General features: G+C 45.7%; 1 protein-coding gene across 1 annotated transcript in view; it reads left to right on the plus strand.

Moving 5' to 3' along the window:
- The window catches only part of KIAA1217 (sickle tail protein homolog), a 302577-nt gene that overhangs the window by 242564 nt on the left and 37974 nt on the right, over window positions 1-22039 (plus strand). Inside the window, 2 exon segments of the mRNA XM_023256446.2 lie at window positions 12661-12710; window positions 19041-19192. Of these exon segments, the coding sequence (XP_023112214.2) occupies window positions 12661-12710; window positions 19041-19192 (202 nt within the window).

A 22039-nucleotide genomic window follows, 5' to 3' on the forward strand; every position in this document is an offset into this window, starting at 1 on the left:
AGGAAGCCCACATGCTCGCTGGTAGCTTATGTCTGTTCTTAATCACCTCATCTCACTTTCTTACTTTATGAAGATTACGTGTTACTGTGTTGGTAGCTTTGAGGGGTGGGATGCATGCTTGGTTGAACAACTGATTGAGTGAAAGTCTAAATTTAAATTTATGTCGTTTAAAAATGGTCACAGTAGGGGTGTCTATGTGGCTGTCGGTTAAGCTTCTGACTCCGGCTCAGGTCATGATCTTACAGTCCATGGGTTTGAGCCCCGCGTCGGGCTCTGTGCTGACAACTCAAAGCCTGGAGCCTGCTTCAGGTTCTCTGTTTCCCTCTCTGTCTGCCCCTCCCCCTCTTGTGCTCTGTCTCTCTTTCTCTCTCTCAAAAATAAACATTAAAAAAAAATTTTTTTTAAATGTTCATAGTGACTGGTAGACCTTTGAAGGTTTTCTAAACTATGCTCTATCCTACTGGAGAAGTGAGCCTGAATGACTGAAAAATAATAATTTTTTTCCTTTTCCTGAATGTGTAGTCCAAAGTGAGCCACATCAGAGACCTCCTAAGTAGTTACACTTGGGATCTTTCTAGAACAAGGTTTCTTAACTTCTGCACTAATTGATATTTGGGACAGGATAACGTGTTGTTTGCGGGGATGGAGGGGTTCCCCTGAGATTCAAAGGATATTTAGTGGCATCTCCAGCTTCTACCCCACTAGATGTCAGTAGCAAAACTCCCCTCTACCCTGCTCTAGTCATGACAATCAAAATATCTCCCGAGGTTGCCAAATGCACCCCCTGCACTGGGGGGATGGGTGCAAAATGCACCCTGTTTGAGAAGCACCCCTCTAAGGGAAATGTGGACTTTTTCTACTCAATGAAGTGGAGAAACGAAGGAATGCCAATTGTGACCTTCATAAAACATGGCTCCAATTCTGCCCTTCACCTCTTGGGAAAGCAACTTCATTATTGTGGGAACGTACTATTGGTACTGTTACCTTTGATTCAATCAATCTGTGATCAGCGATTTATGGAGAGGCCACAACGTGTCCTGTTTATGAACATGAACTCCAAAGCCAGACTGCCTGGGTTCGATTCGCAGTTCTAACACTTGCTAGCAGTAGAGACTTTGGACAAGATACTGAATCTCTGTCTCAGTTTGCTTATCTGTAAAATAGAGATGATAGTAACGAATCTACCTCACAGAGTGGAACAACTCATGACAGTTAAGTGCCGTGTCCCGTGCCTGGCACATAGTAAGTGCTCGAGTGTCCCCACTTTGAGCAAAGCTCTCTGCTACATGCTGCTAAACAGATGTCAGTACGCAGAGCTGGCCAGGACACAAGACCGTACCTAAAGAAGCAAGGAAACAAATTGTCCAGTGTATCACCAGGAAGAACATAATGCAGGTGGGGGGTGTGGAGACAATAAAACTGAAGTGTGAACAGAGAACAGAATTAACTGGGCTTAAAGATCCAAACTAGAATGTCGCGAATATCAAAGCCACTTTCAAATCCATTTCAGGGGAGTAGTCAGGGTTACATCTCTTCTTGGGTCCAGGAGCAAAAAGACAAGCCAGGATTAGGGCATCCTTTTAAATGCACCAGAGCTATCTAATTGATGACAAAGAGACCTACCAGGTAGAACTGACATCATGAGTTTATCTGTTTTGATGCCTAACAGTGCCTGACTGATTCAGCCCTTGTCTGAATTGCTTTCCCATGTAGCTCTAATTATGGATCAATAAATGTTTATTGAGCCCCTCTTAAGTGCTGAGCTGAGGCCTGGATGCTTTACAGCGTACAAAGAAACATAGATGTGGTCCCCATGCACAAGGACTAGAAATCAGGAAGACAGCATATAAAACGTTAAAAGCATGATACAAACATATAAGCTGTGCCACAGTTCCGTACGGGAAGCTTCTGAGCTACAATTGTAGGTTAAATAACTGTTTTTGCAGGAACAACCACAGCAGTAGGGTTTCCTTCACGGGTGGTGCCCAGGGATGTCCTTGTTGTCACCTAAGAGTGACACTATCTCCTAGTGAAGAAGAAAGAAGGGAGGAGGCCATGCCAGGCCACTAAGGGGGAAAGAGTGTCTCTCCCTGAGGCTGGGACTCCAGGGGGAGATCTGTTCTCACACCTCCACGTCCAGCTGGAAAGTCAGGACACGTTTTTTTCTTGAAAACAATGGGGAACAATGATAGCACTAATAATACATTGTAGGTTAAAGAGGCTTCTGTGGGCCAGCTGGAAATCCAACCACCAATTCCAAGTTCTAAACAATGAAAGTACAAGTAAACTTTTCAATTACAAGGCTATCATCATCTGGGGACTGCTTGTACATAATTAATTCAAAAGAAGTGATACAGACAGTAATTGCTGTGAATTCAGAAGAAAAGAGAACTTTCCTGAACTTACACTGGTCTGGGAGCTTTCATGAGAATGTCGGAATGGACTGCAATTTAAGGGACATACACAATGAAGTGAAAAGATAACATTTGGAAAGACAGACTGATCTCAATTCAAAATTTGCTCTATTTCTGCCATTATGGTACTATAAAAAATAGCATCTGGATATGACGTTTTGCCAGCCTCAGAAGTCAAATGAGCGCCAATAAATTGAATTATTACCTAATTCATAGGAATATAACTTCATGGTTGAGTATTCTTTGCTTGTCATTCCTTAGGCTGCTAGATGCAGGCAAGAACTGACTGGTAAACACAATACTTAACGAACTGACAAGTTGATGAAGGTAGCTTTGCTCTCACACAAGGGATATTCTACCAAAAATACCAGTGGAATGAATGTCACAAGGTCTGTGTTACTTTAAGCACACCAATTTCTCAAAAGGGAAAGCCATCATCTGTCACTAATTAGATGAAATTAAATGCACCCTGTATCTTTGAATATTCACGAGGTGCTGTCAGTCAGATGCCTGACGTCTGAAACCAGAAGCAAAGCCAGAGTAACCTACATCCTGTGCGATTCAGATACTCCCTTCTCCTTGCCTTCTTCAAAAAGAGGAATAAATGTTTAGGTACAGGGTCTTCCTCCTTGAACTATGGCAAGAACAGTTCAATGCAGAGTCTTGCCCGAAGCAATGCAAAGCCAGCCCAAAGATAGGATTCCTCTAAGTAACCCGGTGGCCCAGGAGCTGGATAATCCCGGGTCCTCGTGATGTCAGGGACGCATTTTAGCCTCATTTGTGATTGGTTGTCCTTCTGTCTGGTAGAGATGGAGATTTACACTGGTCCTTATTGAATCTTTGGAGTTTATTTTTCATGAATGAAGTGTTTGAAAAATATCACCAGGTCTAAGGACTCATTCAAACTTCCAAAAACCACAGGTCTTAAAAAGTCTGCATTGCCCACTCCACTCGTGTAGTGCTAGTGAATACCTCCTCTCCCACCCTGTCCATACTCAGAGCTGAAGGGGTCTTAGAGACCACTGTGCTCATCATTGACGTTGTAGGAGAAACAGGCAGGAGACTTTCCAAAAGCCCCATGTCTTGAGCTACTCCAGCCACATGATGTTTTCACTATCAAACTGTCTCAATATGTTTTTTGTCTTTGTAATAAAGGCAGTATGTCCCTAACTTCCCCAGTAAACACAAGTATCTACGAAGACAAAATACAAAAAGACATGATAGACGCCAACGGTAGGAAATGTCTTCCTTCCTTTTCCCGAGTCATTACCTTTTGAGTTCATGCTGCGATTTCACAGATCAAAAGCAGTTGGGAGTGGAGAACTTATTGTCACAGCTCCCTTAGGACCAGTCAAGGGACCATCTATCCATCACCGCTGACGCTATCTCTCCTTGGAAGGTGAATTACAGGCCCCTGTTCAGGTAGCTGGGACATGAATGAACGGCTGTTCCTACCGGTTTGTACCTGTACAAAATGTGAGATGTCACTTCCAGAGCATGAATATGAAAGCTTCCCCTCAGGGAAGAGAAAGAAAATGCAAAGGAGGTGATTTCATACGCCGGGGTGTAGGCTTGTCCTGGAGAGTGAAGGTTCTTGGCCCCCACGGAAATGTGGAGTGCCTCACCCCAGATGGTGAGTCACTGTGTGAGGCAACTCAGAGCCATGCAGGGAGCACCAGATCATGGGATCGCAGGTGAACTAGCCGTGTGTCTTTAGGAGAGCCTCTGCCTTGCTAAACCTCCATGCCCTTCGCTGGAACCTCTCAGTGGTTCTGTGCAGCTTTAATCAACATGGGTAGAAACTGGACAGTGAACTGGAAAATTCTCTATAAATAAGAGCAATACTGACTTCTTCCTGCAGGGCCACTGGATCTGGCCATTTGGATGTGGGTGTCCTCATGCCTGACTTGGGACTGTATTCTGGTCCCAGCCAGGACAGCATGCCCAGAAAGCAAGTTGTGAAAAGATTAAAAGCTACCTGGAGAACTCCCAGGCGCATTTGCTGTGCTGGGCAGAACACGGTTGGAACATCGTTTGCAAGGAGTGATTATACTCTTGGGAGCACAGACCTGGGCGAGGCTGTGCTTTGCCTGACCTGCTGGGCCTGCCACACCTTTTTTTTTTTTTTTTTTTTTTTGCTTGTCAAGATCACTGAACCAGAATGGAAGGAAATCTGTAAATGTGTGGGACCTAAATAAGTTCCTTCCAACCAGAAAATTCTGTAATTCTAGAATTCTAAGTCTGGCAGCATTTCAGACATGGTATTTGAGTGTTGGGCATAAGAAGATTGGCAAGGGGCAGGAGACTTTGAAGGGCCTGTTTCCTCTGCATGCTGAAAGCTCATTCAGCCTTTTGCATAACCTGTCACGAGTTCCTCCATCGCTGGCTTCCTGTGTTTGAACTTGTCAGGCCTTTCCTGCCTCAGGGACTTTGCATATGCTCTTTCTCTACCCTGTGCCCTCTTTTCCCACATGTCTACCTGACTGGCTCCTCACCAACATCAGGGCTTTTACTCCAACACCATCAGCTCAGCAAGGCCCTTACCGGCCATTGTAATTAAAGTTGCAACACACACACACACACACACACACACACACACACACACATATAATTAAATACATAAAATACATATTTCTATATAAGACCATATACATCTCTTCATACACATACATAAATCGTTGTTGTACCATTACCCTCATCCCCTAGAATGTAAATTCGATGAGAGCAAGCCCTCTGTTTCACTCACCATTACATCCCCCGGCCACTGGAACTGTGCCTGGCACACAGTCGATGCCAGAAAAATATCTGCTGAGTGAATGAAGTCAAAGGGTTAAAGGAAGCCATGTGCACCCCTAATGTTCTGTGGGTTATAAGGTGCTTGCCCATATACTTTCTCCTTTGCCGTCATTTCCTGGGCCTCTGTAGGATGACAGCCCTGTGGGACAGGGAAGGCTGTTGTTAGCCTAGTTTGACGGTTGGGGAAGCTGAGGCTTGGAGGCATTAAGTGACGTGTGAGTGCAGATTTTGTGTTCCCCACCCCCCCTCGGATGTCTGTTGGTTGGCTTCAACCCCGTGTGTCCAAGATGAGCTCCTGTCTTCTCATCTCAGGCACGGCAGCTTCATTCATTCCTTACTCAGGTGGAAAGCCTCGGGTGCCATCTTGATTGCTGGCTCTCGCACTCCCCATTTGGACAACCAGAGAATGCTGTTAGTTCAGTACCAAAGGTTCCTTGACTCCAGCCGTAGTTCTTGACCTCATGGATGCCACACTGGTCCCAGCCACCACCACTCTTACCTGATCTGCTACCCTTGCCTCCTGCCAAGTCTCCGTACCCTGCCCCTGCCCACTTCTGGAGTCAGAGCACAGGTCTAGATTAATTCCTGGTCCACAGTTTTTGCTTCCATTAAATTGTATTAGTCTAATGCTTCTGCTCTTGCCCTGGGACTCCCCTTAGAACACTCTTCTACTCTCTTCTCCTTCCCCTTCTCCCTCTGCTAACTCCTATTCTCTTGGGCTTCATTCACACATTACCTTCTAGGAGGAGGTGCTCTTCCCCAGCAGACTGCTCTGTGTCTATCATCCAGGGGCACCTGAATTCTTGGAGCACACGCACCTCTTAGAACTCAGCCAGCTGTGCCCACCCCATTGGGGTCCTCTGAAGCCTGGGGCCGGCAAGAAAGACTGGCATCATCTACCCCCTCAGTGTCTGTCCCAGCACTCACACTCAGTGATTGTTGAAGTTGCTGGCCTTCCAATGTCATCTGAGTCCTTTAGGGGAAACAGCATCAGTTACTGGCTAATGTGTGAAGAACTGTTTATTCCGAGGAATACTGTCATTCTCACAAAATTCTCTCTTAACATCCCTATTACAAACCTCCATTTTCTCAGTGCCTCTGTGAGGTTATGAAGAAAGATTAGAAATAGCTTTTTTCCCTGGTCCCTTGTAAACGGGGCTCCATTTTAGCCTGTTTCTTTACAGGTGCCGTTAAAGGCATGTATCTTTGTGTCCATGAGTAAAATGCAGAGCATTCCAGGTGAACACCTCAGCTTCGGTCACGGTTTCCTTCTTGACTTGTTGAAAACTTGGACTTTTAGATCTAGACAGTAAAAGCATACCAAGTAAGAATGTAAGGTCAGAGCATGTCTGTGAAGAAGCGCTGAAGGTCTGTATTGGCCAACTTTGAAAGGTTATCTGAGCAGATATTGAAGCCACAAGAGATCATGGATTGGAATGTGACAGACAGGAGGCCAGCTTCCCACACTGAAGTTCTCCAAGGATGTGAGGGAACTTCCTAGATGCTCATAGGGCATTCACAGATGAGTAACTCAGAATTCAGAAGCATGGGAGATGTTGTGAGCTCAGACAGAACAATGAATTGAAGGGGTAATAGGAAACATGAACATACCCAGTCTTCCTTCTCCGTGAGCAGAGGACAAGGAGAGAAATAACAGCCTTCAAGGCCAGTGTTAGAAACGATATTTCTTCATGACCCTCTGTGTGTCCAGTTTTCATCTAAGGACAGAGAACATGAGAAAAATTGCCAGACATGGTCGTTCTCCCTGAGCAGCATGCAGCGGGGTGAGGATGGGGTCGATCTTAATACATACAAAACATTGCAGCCCCTTTGCAGTGACTACCAACTCCATCAGTGTCTCCTCCATAAATCTAGATGTTTCCATGAGAAGTTAAATTTATGGGGAGTTTTTGGAGGAATGTTTTTAGTTCTACAGTTTTTTTCACCAGTAGGTTAACATCAGGCAGAAATAGAAAGTTCATTGCTCAGAGTCCTATCTGAAAAGCTTTACCACAAATTCAGATAATTTGAATTCCAGTGTTCTGTTGAACTCTTCTGAAAACAGTGTCTTTAATTACTTTGGGTTTTTTTTTCCCCCTCATACCAGAGAATCAGGGCATGAGCAAACAAGGGCATTGCCTAGCTTTAAGCCTGTTCACTGTTCAGCTCTGGAAAATGCCTTTGTCACTGCCAAGACTAAAGGGTTTTAGTTCACTTAGATTTCTCCCAGAAAAGAAAAAAAAAAGTGACTCTGTGAAGGAATGATGGTACTTTATTCACCCCTGTGTTCACAGCGGATTGCTCCGTGCCTAGCACATATTAAGTGCTCAGAAACATTTGTTGGTGACTTGTTGACTGTGTTTCTGACTTTCTGGAGAGAGAGAGATGACGGGATGAGCAGCAACCAACACAAAAATAGTCACAAAATATTAGAACTAGAAATGAATTGATGGGCCACCTGGTAAGCACTCCCAGAAGAACAGCCCTGGTTAATGTCATTGTAATTGACTCTCCTGCACCAGTGGGTTTCAGCGTTGGTAGCTGGTTTGGAAGGTGAGCGCCTCCGACAGAGGCTGATCCCGTCAGCTCGCCTGACTGGTTTCCATCAGCTCCCTGACACTTCTGGATATTTAAAACCATATCCTTAGGGATTCATTATGGAGGAATTACCAGTCTCCTAGTTGTTGCCGCACTGACTTGTTTTTTAATAGCCATTAATTTACTTAGATGTACAATGATAAGGACTTAATTCAGGTTTAACGAGGCCTCGGTCAGCCTAAAGGCAAGTCTCTAGGCAAAAAATGGCGAAGGTGGAAATTTGAATCAAGAAGTTGTATGAATGGGGGCACCTGGGTGGCTCAGTCAGTTAAGGGTCCGACTTCAGCTCAGGTCATGATCTCACAGGTTGTGGGTTTGAGCCCCGCATCTGGCTCTGTGCTGACCGCTCAGAGCCTGGAGCCTGCTTCGGATTCTGTGTCCCCCTCTCTCCCTCAAATGCAGACTCTTTCCTTCCCTGAACTTCACTGAAGACAAGAGCAGACTGTGCCCAGTCAGGGTTTTGCTTCGTCACAGGCAGACACGGGTTTGCAAGGAAAGCTGGTTGTAGCAGAGGGAATTTAAATACTGGGATCAGCACTTTCCCTGGATTGGACTTGAATTTTTTATTAATATTACGCTTGGGTCCCAAGAAGATGCATTCAGCCAGGCTGACTTTACGGCACTAAATGACTAGTTAACCATACATCCTAATCACATAAATATGGTTTATGGAATGATACAAAATGGTTTATGAAATCACTTTTAAACCATCTTTTCAACAGTAATTATACCAGTTCTGTAATACCTTAAACCAAGCAATATTGGCAAGAATTAGCTTAAGCATTTTTAATATTCTGACGATTATCATACAAAATTGCCACTGCAATTAAATGACAGGGTCATATTTAATTTCTTTTCTTCCACTACATTTCTCTTTTTTCCTTTTCACATTAAAACATCCTTCATAACATTTCATCATGGGAGAAGGCTGCATAAGTTTCCAGTTGCTGTAATTTAGTTAAACCATAAAATTGTTTCCAGATTACCAACCATGAAATGGAAAGACAATCTTATTTATGAATTTATAAATCAGATAATCTCCCTCAAATGAATCCTGAAACCAGAAACACTTTGATGATTAAATAGGAGGGAAAAAGTTTTCTCATTACCATGTGTCAAAAGAATTGTATTTTTGTAAAGCGGGTTTGGCCGAGGCAGCGGGACACGCATGTGCAAATCAGTCCGTGTGATGCCTCGGTCGTGTACCCTCCCCGATGTTTCCTGGACAGTGGGAGAGAATTGCTCCCTCTTGGCCATCAGGCTCGAGTGTTCCGAACTCTCAAGGCTCTGACAGATCATGTCTCCTTCCTGGTGGCCCCACCAGTGACATAGCCTGGAGGAGGCCACTCAGGGAGCATTCACGACCATCCTCACAGATCGAAAGGGAGAACCAAGTGTGTCTGTACCAGGACTGGGTATGAGGCTGTGCTCCACGGTACCCAAACTCTTACCCCAGGCAGTTTTGCGATTTTGACTTAATCGCATCATGTCTCCGTGAGGAAAGAAGAATGGAGCGCTGGTTAGGTATTGTCTTTCTCTGTATCCTAAAACCCTTGTCAGGGGGGAGCCCACTGAGAAGCCAAGTACCCACTGAGCCAAGGAAAAAGCCAAAGGTGTGTAAGAAGGAAGCCCCATGGACACCCATGTGGAGAGGACCCAACCTGTGCTGTAACATTCTGCACTTCTACCCGTGATGATGACTGAGCAGTGTTCTGAACCTGGAATGATTCAGGTGCTTTGCTTGCTGTTTTGTGCTGCTGCCCTCCTTTGTTAAACTGGGTAATGAAAGTGGTGATCAGAGAGCAATGATCAGAGGGAACACTGATTGGGCCCTAATCAGGTTGGGTGATGTTAGAATCTCTTATGCTATTTCCGCCTGTCAGATTCTCCTTTATTCCCTACAGTCATAGACTTAGCCGTTTCTCCTCTTTCTTTTTTTTTTTTTAATATTTATTTATTTTTGATAAAGAGAGAGACAGAACGTGAGTGGGAGAGGGGCAGAGAGAGAGGGAGGCACAGAATCCAAAGCAGGCTCCAGGCTCTAAACTGTCAGCACAGAGCCCGATGTAGGGCTCGAACTCACAAAGCGCGAGATCACAGCCTGGACACTTCACCGACTGAGCACCACGGGGCCCCTTTTTCTTCTCTTTCTTAACTTTGTTGTCGTCGTGTCTGGATAGGTTGTCACTGCACCTTCCTATCCCACATTCCAGCTTCACGGACTGTTTTAAGCCACTCCCTAACCAAAGCTGCCTAGACTCTAAAAATGTCATCCCACTTAAAAAAGAGAGAGGAAGGAAGGAAGGAAGGAAGGAAGGAAAGAAGGAAGGAAGGAAGGAATGCTTTGCATTTTCCTAGAATTGAATAAGCTAGTACATCTCAAGGTGGTTCTGAATGCACCTGCACCTTTAGGGCCATGAGCTTGACTCCAGCATTACCGTGGGAAGAATGGAGGCACTGGACGACTTCCATCCAGTGCTCAGCAGGGCTGCTGGGAGTCATTCATTTCCCACGAACCCATTTGACTAAGGCTGTGTCTCCCACATGAAGGCAGCATGATCGACCACCACCCATATTTTCTTTGCCGTGTGAGTCTGATAGCTTGGGATTTCCGTTGGATATTTACTAACCTGATTTCTTGACTGAAATTTCTTACTAACTTGTCTCTTTGGCACATGTTCTGTCTTATGGCAGAGACAAGGCCAAGAGCACAGGTGTAAGACTCAAAATGTTCTGCAGCTTTGATGTTTGGTCTTCACTACTCTGCCTGGAAATACCTGGAAAGCCATTCCATGGAATTTCGGCTCAGACTATTTGAGATTTCTCCTCTCCATACCATTAGAACAAAGAGATCATATTATTAATACATCAGTTGGGTTGTTTTTTTCCTTATCGTGTTCAGAACCGGTAACTATTCAGACTGTATGACTCACATCCAAGAAACTCGGTCTTGGGACAGAACGATCCATTTTAAGCTAAAGAAAATGCATGAAATTGTGAAGTCAGAAACTCGTAATTGGGAAATTAACTTCAGTGATTCATACCGCGCTAAAGGTTATACTCCCAAGGCAAAATGCAAGGCCTAAAGGTTGTGTCTAGACAAAATGACCCTTAAAAATCCTCTTGATTGCCATGAACTTTGAGATTCAGATACATCATCTCTCAATTAGTCCAACTTAACCGATTATTTTTTTCTAGAGGAGGAACAGACCACAGTGATTTTTTCCATTGGGTACCAGATAAAGAAGTTGGCTTGTGTTTAAAAGCCACGATGTACGCATATACCATTTGTAGTACAGGAATCACTGTTGCTAACACTACAGAGGTCTGTGGGGTGGAGACCCACAGTGAAGAGTGGGTTCACTTCTCTGTCTCAAGTTGATATCTGCTGATGGGATATGTTGGCAGGCGAGGTGCCCACACTATTCAAACTGTTCTCAATTCTCTTCCCTGTATTGTTTTAAGCTACCACATAAGGGTAATTGAATTCACATTTGTGCTGCCCATTACTCAGTAGAGGTTACTTTGTTGTGGTGACGTGTGTATAATGTATTGAAAACAATGCTAATCGTTCTGTAAAACTGCCATTGTCCGAGGTACAGAAACGTGAGCCCGTTTCAAAGGCCCGATGAATTGTGATGGAGCATGAAAGGGCCCCGAACACTAACGTGCGGTGTCTGTGTAGGGGACATAACTGTGTAGGGGATTCTTCATTTGTGTCTTAAGATGACCGAAGCTGTTAGGGATATTTGTCTTCCTCCTTGATCCTGTAAAAGGCCCCGGGTTAAGGTTCCTATGACATTACATTGAGCATCCCCTACCCCCAAGTCAAGAGATTGATCCCAATCATGTTTTTCCTTAAAAGACATTCACGTGTGTTGCTTTTGGGCTATGAAACAAGTATCACTCCACTCTCCACAAACAGCCTCAAAAACACGACGCGCACACAGAATCATTTCCGAAGGAGGCGCTGTTCGATTTTCCAGAAGGCCTGTTTCTCATCTGACCGGTGTTTTCTCAGTGAGATCACTGAGTTAATATTAACCTCTGATCATCGACTCTTGAACTCAGCAGGGCTTTGTTGGCTCTGCAACATTCCCCGAGCCAGGATGGGGTGAACTTTGCCAGCCTCCGAGGTGGTACGTTTTATAACCCTCAGGTGATCGTTCACCCAGACAAACCAGTCTGAAAGCCAATATAGCTTTAACAAACCATTCTCTTGTTTTCCAGAGAGAGGATGCAAGCCATGGAGAAACAGATTGCCAGTTTAACTGGTCTTGTTCAGTCTGCGCTTTTTAAAGGGCCCATTACGAGTAATAGCAAAGATGCGTCTAGGTAAAAAGAAGAAAGCAAACCAATTACAGATAATTCGATCTGTTTCTCTTTAATCATTAAGACCATTCCTTCATTCAAATCCGTTTCCTTGTAATCATCTCAAGGCTGAAAATATGCACATCTCTATGAATCGTGGTTTGTGTGTGTGTGTTTGTTTGTTTTTCCTTCCGGTAATTTTTGGTCGAAGGTAACACTTTGGCCCAAGGAGGGTAGATGGGTTTCCCAGAGTGCATGTGGCTTCATGGACCACTGTGCAGTGCCTGCCAGCGCCATCCACACGTCTCCACATCCACCTCATCCGAAAGTCGTGAGCGTGCCTCAGCCGCATTCCACCGGCAGTGTCAGACGCATACCTGGGAAGCCTCTTCCATCCCGGCCGATAGTGACGCTGATGCTAAAACACATTGCTTAATACCATCACTAGCTGCTGCTGATTGCTTAGAATAGTCAATGGAAGGGGGGGAGAAAAAGGGCATTTGGGAAACTGTATAGCTGACTCTCTTTTTCTTTTATCCAGCGAGAAAATGATGAAATCCACAGCCAATAAGAGCCACACAGATGGTGCAGGTAAGTGTCCCTCAGAGCCTCTGCAGGCTGCCTTTGGTGAGCTCTGGCTTGTTTCGGAGCATTTAACCTGTCCCTAAGTCGCCTAATTGGTGTGATTTCAGAGGCTTTCTGGATGACGCCTGACCCACCACACCTTCCCTGCATAACGCTGAAATTCCAGATGAGTCATTCATTCAGGGGAGGGGAGATGGCCTAAGCCCTTCAGTCCTCTCCCTTCCGTCTTCATTCATTCATTCATTCTTCTTTCATTTACATGCGTATATGGCCATACATCCCACAAATACATATGTGCCTGGCACTGGGCAAAGACAGTGGGCATAATTCAGACAGGGCTGCCTGCCTGAATTCCTAAGCCGGGGGGGAGAAACAGATACAGGACGAGTAATTCTGAGTGGTAAGAAGAAGCTAGGGAGAGGAAGAGCCATTGAGGGGAGGGGAGGCATGAGCAAATGCCGTGGTAAGGAATTTAGACATTACTCTTAGTGCAAAAAGTGAAGCCACTGGAAGGTTCTGCGATGAGTAAGGACCTCAGCCCAGATGCAGAATGGGAACAGACAAGAAGGGAGCCAGTGATAGAGGTGGGAAGAGAAGGTGTGCTTGGACCAAGGCCAGCTTTTTAAATGCCAGCATCCCCCCAAAAGCAGCTCCAATTATATGCCCAGTGGAGTCCCCTACTATTCAGGTATATTTAATGTAGGTCTTCTGCCACAGGCTCAAAGCGGGCCTCCTCTCAAGAGTAAGAGATCTTCCCTTGTGTTGGATTAGAAATAGAAATCATGACCAGGGACATGTTTGGCTAGTGAGTTACACAGGAAGCATGTGGCAAGTTGGGTGAAACCCCTAATTTGGGGAAGCCACAGAGTGTCGTGCAGCATGGTAGAACGGACAGACCTTGGGACTTCAGCTGAGTCCACTGTTAGACCTGGTTCCGCCCTAGCTGACTACAGGCAGTTGAGCTGTAAAGCCAGGAGGGTTGGGCGTCCAGCATTTCCAATCCTCATGGGATTTGTTGGTTTACTCAGAAATCAATCAGTGGCCTTGGCTTCAGCCAGAGAATTATTTAGCGGAAATTGCTAAACCTGTCTTCAGAACGATTGCCAGTTTGTTGGAGAGATATTCGTTCCTTCTTTTATTTTCTCACCAATTATGAATGTAAAGGGGGAAAAAAGGAATCTAGTGAACTCATAGAAACAGAGAGCGGAATGGTGGTCACCAGGGGCTGAAGGTTGGGGGAAGCGGGGAGGTGTTGGTCAAGAGTACAGACTTCCATTTAGAAGATGAACACGTTCTGGGGATCTGATGCCCAGCATTGTGATTACAGATCACAGTACTCAACTGTACCCTTGAAAGTTGCCAAGAGAATAGATGTTAAATGTTCTTGCCGCAAAAAAGAAATGGTAATCATGTGACATGATGGGCATGTTAGCTAACACTGTGGTAGTAATCCTATTGTAATATATAAGTATATCAAATCAACACATCCTAAAGGTACACAATGTTGTGTGTCGATCAAGTCTCAGTGAAGCTGGGGAGAACAAAGTTTGCCTACCGAACACTGCAACCTTCCGTTCCTCTGGATTCGATTCTAGAAATGATGAGTACCCGACACCATTGTTCTAATCAATGTGTACGTGCTCTTTTACGTTGTCCCTTTACCCCTTTTCACTTTTGGTGACATCATCATGCTCATCATGGGAAACACTTAGTGAGTGTTTCTTCTATGCCCCACACCGTTCTGAGTGCTTTTCATGCGTGAACTCATTAGCTCCTGACACATCTACGCAGGATAGGCACAGTTGTCATTCCCATGCTCCAGATGGGAAGATTGAGTGTATGGCCCCACATGTGACCCACAGCCACAGGGTCCCACCTGTCGTTTTACCTCATCCTTTTGTGTGAAGGTGCCCCAATCTCTTTAGAGGTATGTAGGCTGTTTCATTTCTTAGTGTTGAAAATTTTTGTCCCTGTCTCTTTTAGAACCAGGGGAGAGGAACAGGTGTAACTTCCTTGAGATGTGTTTCCCAAAGTGGAATCAGTAAGTCCAGAGGGACAAGCTTTAGTAGCACTGGCAACATGCTGCCAGCTTTCTCCTCTGAAAGGCTGAGCCAGCCCATGACGCCATTGGCAACTGCACGCACGTTGTTCCCCGAGTCTCTGCTGGGTTTGGTCTCTCTTGTTCTAATGTGTCAGGGCTAGATGTGGTCCACGGGGCTCTCGTTGCCATAGCAGCCTTGTACGGGGGTGCAAAGTATATTAATTCTTCCAGAATCCTAGGAAGTAAGCTACAAGACAAAAAAAAGGATAATCCCTCTTCTGTAGACAAGTCCAGGGAATCATAGAGAAGTCAAGGAGCTCATTTGGCCGAGGGTAAATAAAAAACGGAAACCCAGGGGCGCCTGGGTGGCTCAGTCGGTTAAGCATCCGACTTCGGCTCAGGTCACGATCTCACAGTCCGTGAGTTCGAGCCCCGCATGGGGCTCTGTGCTGACAGCTCAGAGCCTGGAGCCCGATTCAGATTCTGTGTCTCCCTCTCTCTCTGCCCCTCCCCTGTTCATGCTCTGTCTCTGTCTCAAAAATAAATAAACGTAAAAAAAAAAAACAAAAAAAAAAAAACGGAAAGATTTCCCGTTACTTTAGGAATATTTGGTTTACTGTGGATAGAAGAGAACAGAAGGAGCCTCCCATTTCAAGGACATACCAGATGTTTTATATCGTATGTTATATCATTGAACACATCTAATCCTCTAAGGAAGATGTGAGCCACACTGCTCGCTAGTAGAAGTCATGGCCGGTCTTGCCAGTTCGCAAATCTGTGTTCTTTCTGTCACAACAGGATACGTTAAAATCACATCATATTTGCATTAATAAGGTTCACATTACAAAGTACTTGACTGAAGTGAATGACCTAAGGGCAGGCTGGGTAGGAGAAAGGTGGGGGTGGGCGTTGCCTGGAAAGGGCGAAGGGCACGGAAAGGAGTGAGGTCTGCAGACTGCACCCTGATTCTCCTGACCGGTCCGGGCCTGTTGGGAGCAGAGTACGAGCACTTCCCGTGTGGGCGTGGCGAGCACACACCCTGTGCACGTCTCGTCTGAAAGGGGACTCATTTAACATTCAGGTTCCCACCCGCCAGTCGCAGCTCCATCCGTAGATTTCAGGGCACCTGCTCCCCCAGCCTTTCCACTTGCTGACCCTCCAAGTGAGGAGGGGAGGCTGGCAGAGACTCCTGCCCCCTCTTCTCAGAGAAATAATAATCACAGCTAACTGCAGTGGGGGTTCTGTCTGCGCCAAACACTGGAATAAGCAGCTCACCTGCGTTGGTTCCATTATCCTACACAATTTACCCATTTGTCCATTTTACAGATGAGGAAACTGAGAGAGAAAGAGGTCATGTTCCCTACCTGAGGTTACACACCTAGGAAGTAGATACTGAGAGTGATTTCCAGGGTTGTGGTTTAAATCATTGGGAGGATAATAGTGCCACTGGCTAAAATTAGACCTACCGAGACAGAGGTCTAGAGAAGATGAAGAGAAATAATGAATTTGACCTGCTTGTGGAAAAGTCCGGAAGCGATGGGAACTGGATGCTGGAGACAAAGATGTGGGAGACATTTGCAGGTGGAAATATATCCAGGGAGAGGAGAAGCAGTCCCAGGAAAACATACCAGGATTTAAAGGGTTGGCTGAGGAAAAAATCAGAAAAGACAGTGACCAATATGGAGCAGCAGAAAGGTAAGGAGAAAGGGGATAGGAACAGTTAAAACTGACTGAAAAAGAAGTAAATGAGTGACGGGGCGCCTGGGTGGCGCAGTCGGTTAAGCGTCCGACTTCAGCCAGGTCACGATCTCGTGGTCCGTGAGTTCGAGCCCCGTGTCAGGCTCTGGGCTGATGGCTCAGAGCCTGGAGCCTGTTTCCGATTCTGTGTCTCCCTCTTTCTCTGCCCCTCCCCCGTTCATGCTCTGTCTCCCTCTGTCCCAAAAATAAATAAACGTTGAAAAAAAAATTTTTTTTAAATAATAAAAAAAAAAAAAAAAAAAGTAAATGAGTGACAAAGCCCAGCATCACGCCAAGGAGACCTCGTGTCAGCCCAGCATCTGTTGGGGTGACCCCTGACCGGTGGCCATTTCAGTGAACGATGGAGTTAGAAACCAGATTTAGTGGATTAGGTTAGAGGTGAAGAAATTTTACAAATGAGTGGAGATTCCATAAAGACATTTGGTGGTGAGAGGCACTTTTTAAAACCAGTGTTCAGCATTCAACTCTCACAGATGGTATGTGGTCTCCGGCTTTTCCTCCGTGCAGGAGGTCGTGAGCACTGTGGTGTCCTCACAGTGTGTAAGGGGAAGAGGGGGAGGTAGAAGGAAGGGGTGCCTTCCCAGGCTGAAGAATAGCGGAGCAGTTCTGAATGCCGCATGCGAGGTAGCTAGCTGGCACCGTGTGGTTTTCACTGGAGAAATACCTCGAGGGTGTGGGCAAGAGTTGGACGCTCAACGGACTGAGCCACCCAGGTGCCCCTGGGAGAATATTCTTTGGAACACTTTGCTCTTCTGGGGGTGATTTTGATTTGAGGGGGAACAGACAAAAGTTGGTCAGAGCCGCGACCGATGATGATAGGAGTTAGCTCGTACAAAGACCAGCTCTTTGTCTGCTTTGCTGGGGTTCCTTTGGAAATCCCTATGATGCTTTCTGTTCTGTGATCCTGACTTCCGCAAGGGGGCCACGAGAGGGCTGGGAAAGTGGTCCTCTAGGGGTGAGGAACTTGGTGTGCCGTCAGCTCTCACTGGCATTGCTGAGACCAAGCAAGAGGACAGCTGTGCCCTCCCTCACTAACTGGCACGCCCTCTAGACCCTGGAGCAGCCCCGCTGAGGCTTTCAGGGCTGTGCGTGCTGGGGAGGGAAGGGATCCCTTGGTTGCTGAGCCCAGATGGAAAGAGAGGCCCCCGTGCTGCGTCCACTTCAGACTGTGCAGAGGCACAACAGGATTCTGTCCTCGAAGGCCTGCCCAGCCTATCGCCAACCTTCCGCGTTGTCCTTTGCAGAAAAGAGAGCTAACCAGAAGATGGTGTGCACGTGCGTGTGTGTATATGTGCGTGTGTAATATGAATTCAGAGTCTACTCTGGAGGCCTATTCCAGAGAATTGCATTGTCCTATAAATACAACAGCACTTTCTTTTGATTCCCGTACCTTGCTGATCCTGTCAGTGGTACTTGGGATCCTTTTTGAGGCATTTTCTAAAGCACACTTTGTCGAATCAGGCCCTTCCCGGAGGGACTTATGAAATCCACGAGGCTTCTTTAAGTTGGACCCACAGAGCACAAGTTTATGGCAGCTAGAAAACTATTTAGGACGAGTTTCTTTCTGCTGCCTGTTTTTATTCTTCTCCTAGAGAATTTTGTACCATACCTGATTTTCTCACTGAAGGAGATGTGAGCAGGAGTCCTGCTTCTTTTGGTCTGAAAACCTTGAAGAGGTCCATGAGAGTATCCTGTTCCTTTTACTTTTCCCTTGGTGACTGGCTGAATCTGTCCCGAACTAAGTGCCTGTTCTCAGGATACATCTGCCTGCAGGAAGTAGTCATATAAGCACTGTGTTAGGTCCCAGAATTGAAAAACTTATTTTTCTGGGGGCACCTGGGTGGTTCAGTCAGTTAAGCATCCGACTTTGGCTCAGGTCATGATCTCATGGTTCATGAGTTCAAGCCCCATGTCGGGCTCTGTGCTGACAGCTCAGAGCCTGGAGCCTGCTTCCGATTCTGTGTCTCCCTCGCTCTCTGCCCCTCCCCCGCTCATGCTCTGTCTCTCTCTGTCTCTCAAAATGAATAAATGTTTAAAAAAAGCTTAAAAATTTATATTTTTGTTGTCAAAATCCACATACTCACTATGCAGATTTAAAACTACAAAAAGTAGTAATATAAAAAATATGTAACTCATGGAATACTGCTAGCTGGAGAGAATGTTAACACTTTGTTATTTATACAGCTAATCTTTGCTCTGTGCAAACCTGTGTATTTAAAGAAGATAGATAGACAGACAGACAGACAGACAGACAAAAGATAGACAGCTAGCTAGCTTCCTTAATGTGGCATTATGTTATTATATCTACTGTCCTATGATCTGCCTTCTAGGATGTGACATTTACAGACCACATACTATAACAGTGCATGAATGTTTCATCATTTTAAACCCAATTCCTTTTTTTCCCCATTTAGAAGACCAACCTAACTTAAAACATTTTTGTTCGTAATGAAGGACTCACCAGTAATCTGTGTTGGGATGGGATTTAGACTTTCCTTTCTGGGATGCTTAGGTTCTTGGCTACTCTTTTCTCCTAGGTGGGGGAAAGACTGTCAGCGCACTGGAGTCCTCAGGGCCAGCCAGCCAGCCCCTGCCTGCCGGCTCCTCGGCCATGCACATGAGCCTGCTTGACATGAGGCGGAGTGTGGCCGAACTCAAGCTCCAGCTCCAACAGATACGACAGCTTCAGGTACTGAATGAGTTCCTTGTGGACAACGTCTTCTGTCCTAGTTCCCCAGAATCCGCTTTCTCCTCCCTGTTCGCCTCCAACAACCCTAGCCACTCAGCACCTTCCCGGGGCTCTCTCTACCCTTCCCTCCTAAGGGCTAACTGAAAACATAAAGAGTAGCACCCTAAAGGCACGGTTTCCTCTCTTGAACACGTCGTCTTGGTCTAGAGCCTTTCATCACAACTCGAGTCAATCTATAACCACTTCTTGAAGCTAAGCATGCTTTTACACATGAAAAAATCATTAAACATCTGTTTTTTGGAGGAGGGCTAGAAAGAGGAGCCTGTGGAGCATTGTAATAGCCAGTTAAGACTTACTGCTTGCAGGGTTTCGGCTCCTGGCTTCTCTTCAACGAGTATGCACAAAGCTAAGCTTTTTTTTGCAAGCGACTATGGTGTCTTTAGAAATACGAGTTTAGACTAGAAGATGAATTCGTAAGGAAAAGAAGCCCTCGTGGAAGATTTGTTGAGGAAAACATTTGCATTTTATTTGGATTGTGTGTTCCGTAATATTTTCCTTCCCTTTTTCCATTGTTCGGAAATATGTGAACCGCCCGGGAATCAGCAGAGAGGGAAAACGACCCTTTGTGTCACTAATCTTGGTGAATCGGTCCCATCGATCCATTGAAGCAGAATAGCGTATCTGGTGGTTCCGAGTATCAGGGGCCGGGGCTGGGCATTTCTTTATGAGATCGCTTTGTGAGATCTCTGTGAGATGGTTCACGTGTCTGCCTCATGCCCCTACCTTTGTGGTGGGTTAATCATCGCAGGTATAGTGCTGGCTTAGTACCCAGGCATCTTCCCTGACTTTAAGAAGCTCATTTAAACCTTGGTAGAAGTCAACCCACTGGGAAACCTTGAGCAGCCACAGGGAGCATGGCATCGTCAGTAGCCAGGGGGACGGAACTTCCTGGGCTGGTAAGGGAGTTGCAACGTGGAAAGGGCTTCAACGCCCCAGATTGTGTCTCTCTTCAGCTCACTCGTGGCCTGAGCCCTACATTTTTCACCACCTAATTAAAGCTAAGGTGGCGACTTCCTCTCGCCCTCTATCTACGAGGAACAAACAGAAAGGCAGCTGGCTTGAGAGCCCTGCCCGGGGGCCCCACCTTGGACCGCGAGGGCCGTCAGAACAGACCACACTGCTCAGTGCTCGGGTCTCCAGAGGCTACTCTGTCTCCCAGGCAATGTCCCAGATACTTTAGACATCCCAGGCGAAGTCATTTCAGTGCTCTTCTGAGTCACGTCATCCGTGACGTTCCTCATCCTCTGCGTCAACTTCGCCTCACTTTGCAATTTTAAATACACTTTGTGGTGGTGGAGTGCATGGTTTGGGCTGAGGGTGTGTGCCAGGTGACAAAGTCCACTGCCTACAGTGTCCAGGCAGTAACTTAACAAGGGAAATGGAGGAGGGACAACGGCAAGTTGGCCCTTCTCAAGGTCAGTCACCACTCAGCTCCAGCCAGCTCTTAACCTGACAGAATTAGAGTCCAGTGTTCTGTCTGGAAACACAGGTTTCGTATGATTTATTCGTATTCATTCTAAAAGTGTTGGAAAGTAATTAAAAACCAATTATTTAGTACCCTGCAGGTCGAATGACAAATGTGCAGGCCAGAATGGGTCTGCTGTGTCCCAGGTTAATCTTACCTGGGATTTGGGGAGGGTAAAGCCCCTTCTCACGCTGTTTCTGCCTGTGAGCGCCACCTTCTGGCCATTTGGAAATGATCGCTCCTTCCTAGACCCTCGGGGCAAAAAAATTCCTAAATATTGTTTGTATGGTGGTACCTACTGTTTTCCTGACGGTTGGCATTGTTTGGTTTCCTGGCTGGCTTTGGGGGTCGGGGTAGTTGCCCACAACCCGCCACTCCTTGCAGACCTTGAACTGTGGCTGCTGAGTTTTGGAATCATAGCTCCTCAAACAATGCAACTCTTCGGTCAAGGTCTGGGAATGCTATCTTAACCATGCAAGTTCCTTTATTGCCCCAGAATTGCTCAGCTTTTCTGGCTTCGGGGGGTATAAAGAACAAGCAGCCGACATGCTCTTGACCTTTGAAGTTTGTGCAGTTCTAAAGAGCAGACGCATAGGGAAGGCTAAACACTTTGTTACCTAACCTGACGGCTGTTGTTTCTACCTCATCTTTGTGTTTCCTGTGTCCCTATCAGCTTTCTTCCCTGTCAAGCCTCTGTCTTTTCGGTCAGGGGAGTCTCTTTAAGACAAAAACAGCTTAGAATAATTAAGCTATCTCAGCACCAATTCTCCTTTGGCATATGTATTATACACTAAAAAAGAAGTGTAACCCCAAAGTGATTATAAGTCCAATAATGGAACTATCATTAGAGATATACGAAACTCTGCAGAAGAGTCTCGAAAGAACAAAAATTAAATTAGAAATTCAAATGTTCTTTGAACTGTGTTATAAAATAGTGAAACTGAATGAAATCTTTTGTGCTTGGCAGCCAGCTCCAGTAATTAGATAATTAAATCACTGGAAAATCCTAGACGGTAGAGCATATCCTATTTGAGCGTTTTATTTTCAGAATTGATGGATTATTCTCAGGAATAGAAATTTGATGAGGACACAGTGGGATGGGTAGATTTAAGTAGGGCAAAAAGAATGTCAAGGGAGGCAAAAGGAGCCTAAGCAGAAGATGAAGAAAGCCACTAAAGCTCTATTCATATAATTCTCTGCTCTCCAATTTCACATGAATTATTGGTCTAAGAGAATGGTTCTTAATCCTGGCTACTTATTAGAATCACCTGAGGCCTTTAACAAAAACATAAATACCCTAAGGACCACTGCCAGAGTCTGAC

The sequence above is a fragment of the Felis catus genome, chromosome B4 (genome assembly GCF_018350175.1).
Source record: "Felis catus isolate Fca126 chromosome B4, F.catus_Fca126_mat1.0, whole genome shotgun sequence".
In the NCBI taxonomy this organism is placed as follows: domain Eukaryota; kingdom Metazoa; phylum Chordata; class Mammalia; order Carnivora; family Felidae; genus Felis; species Felis catus.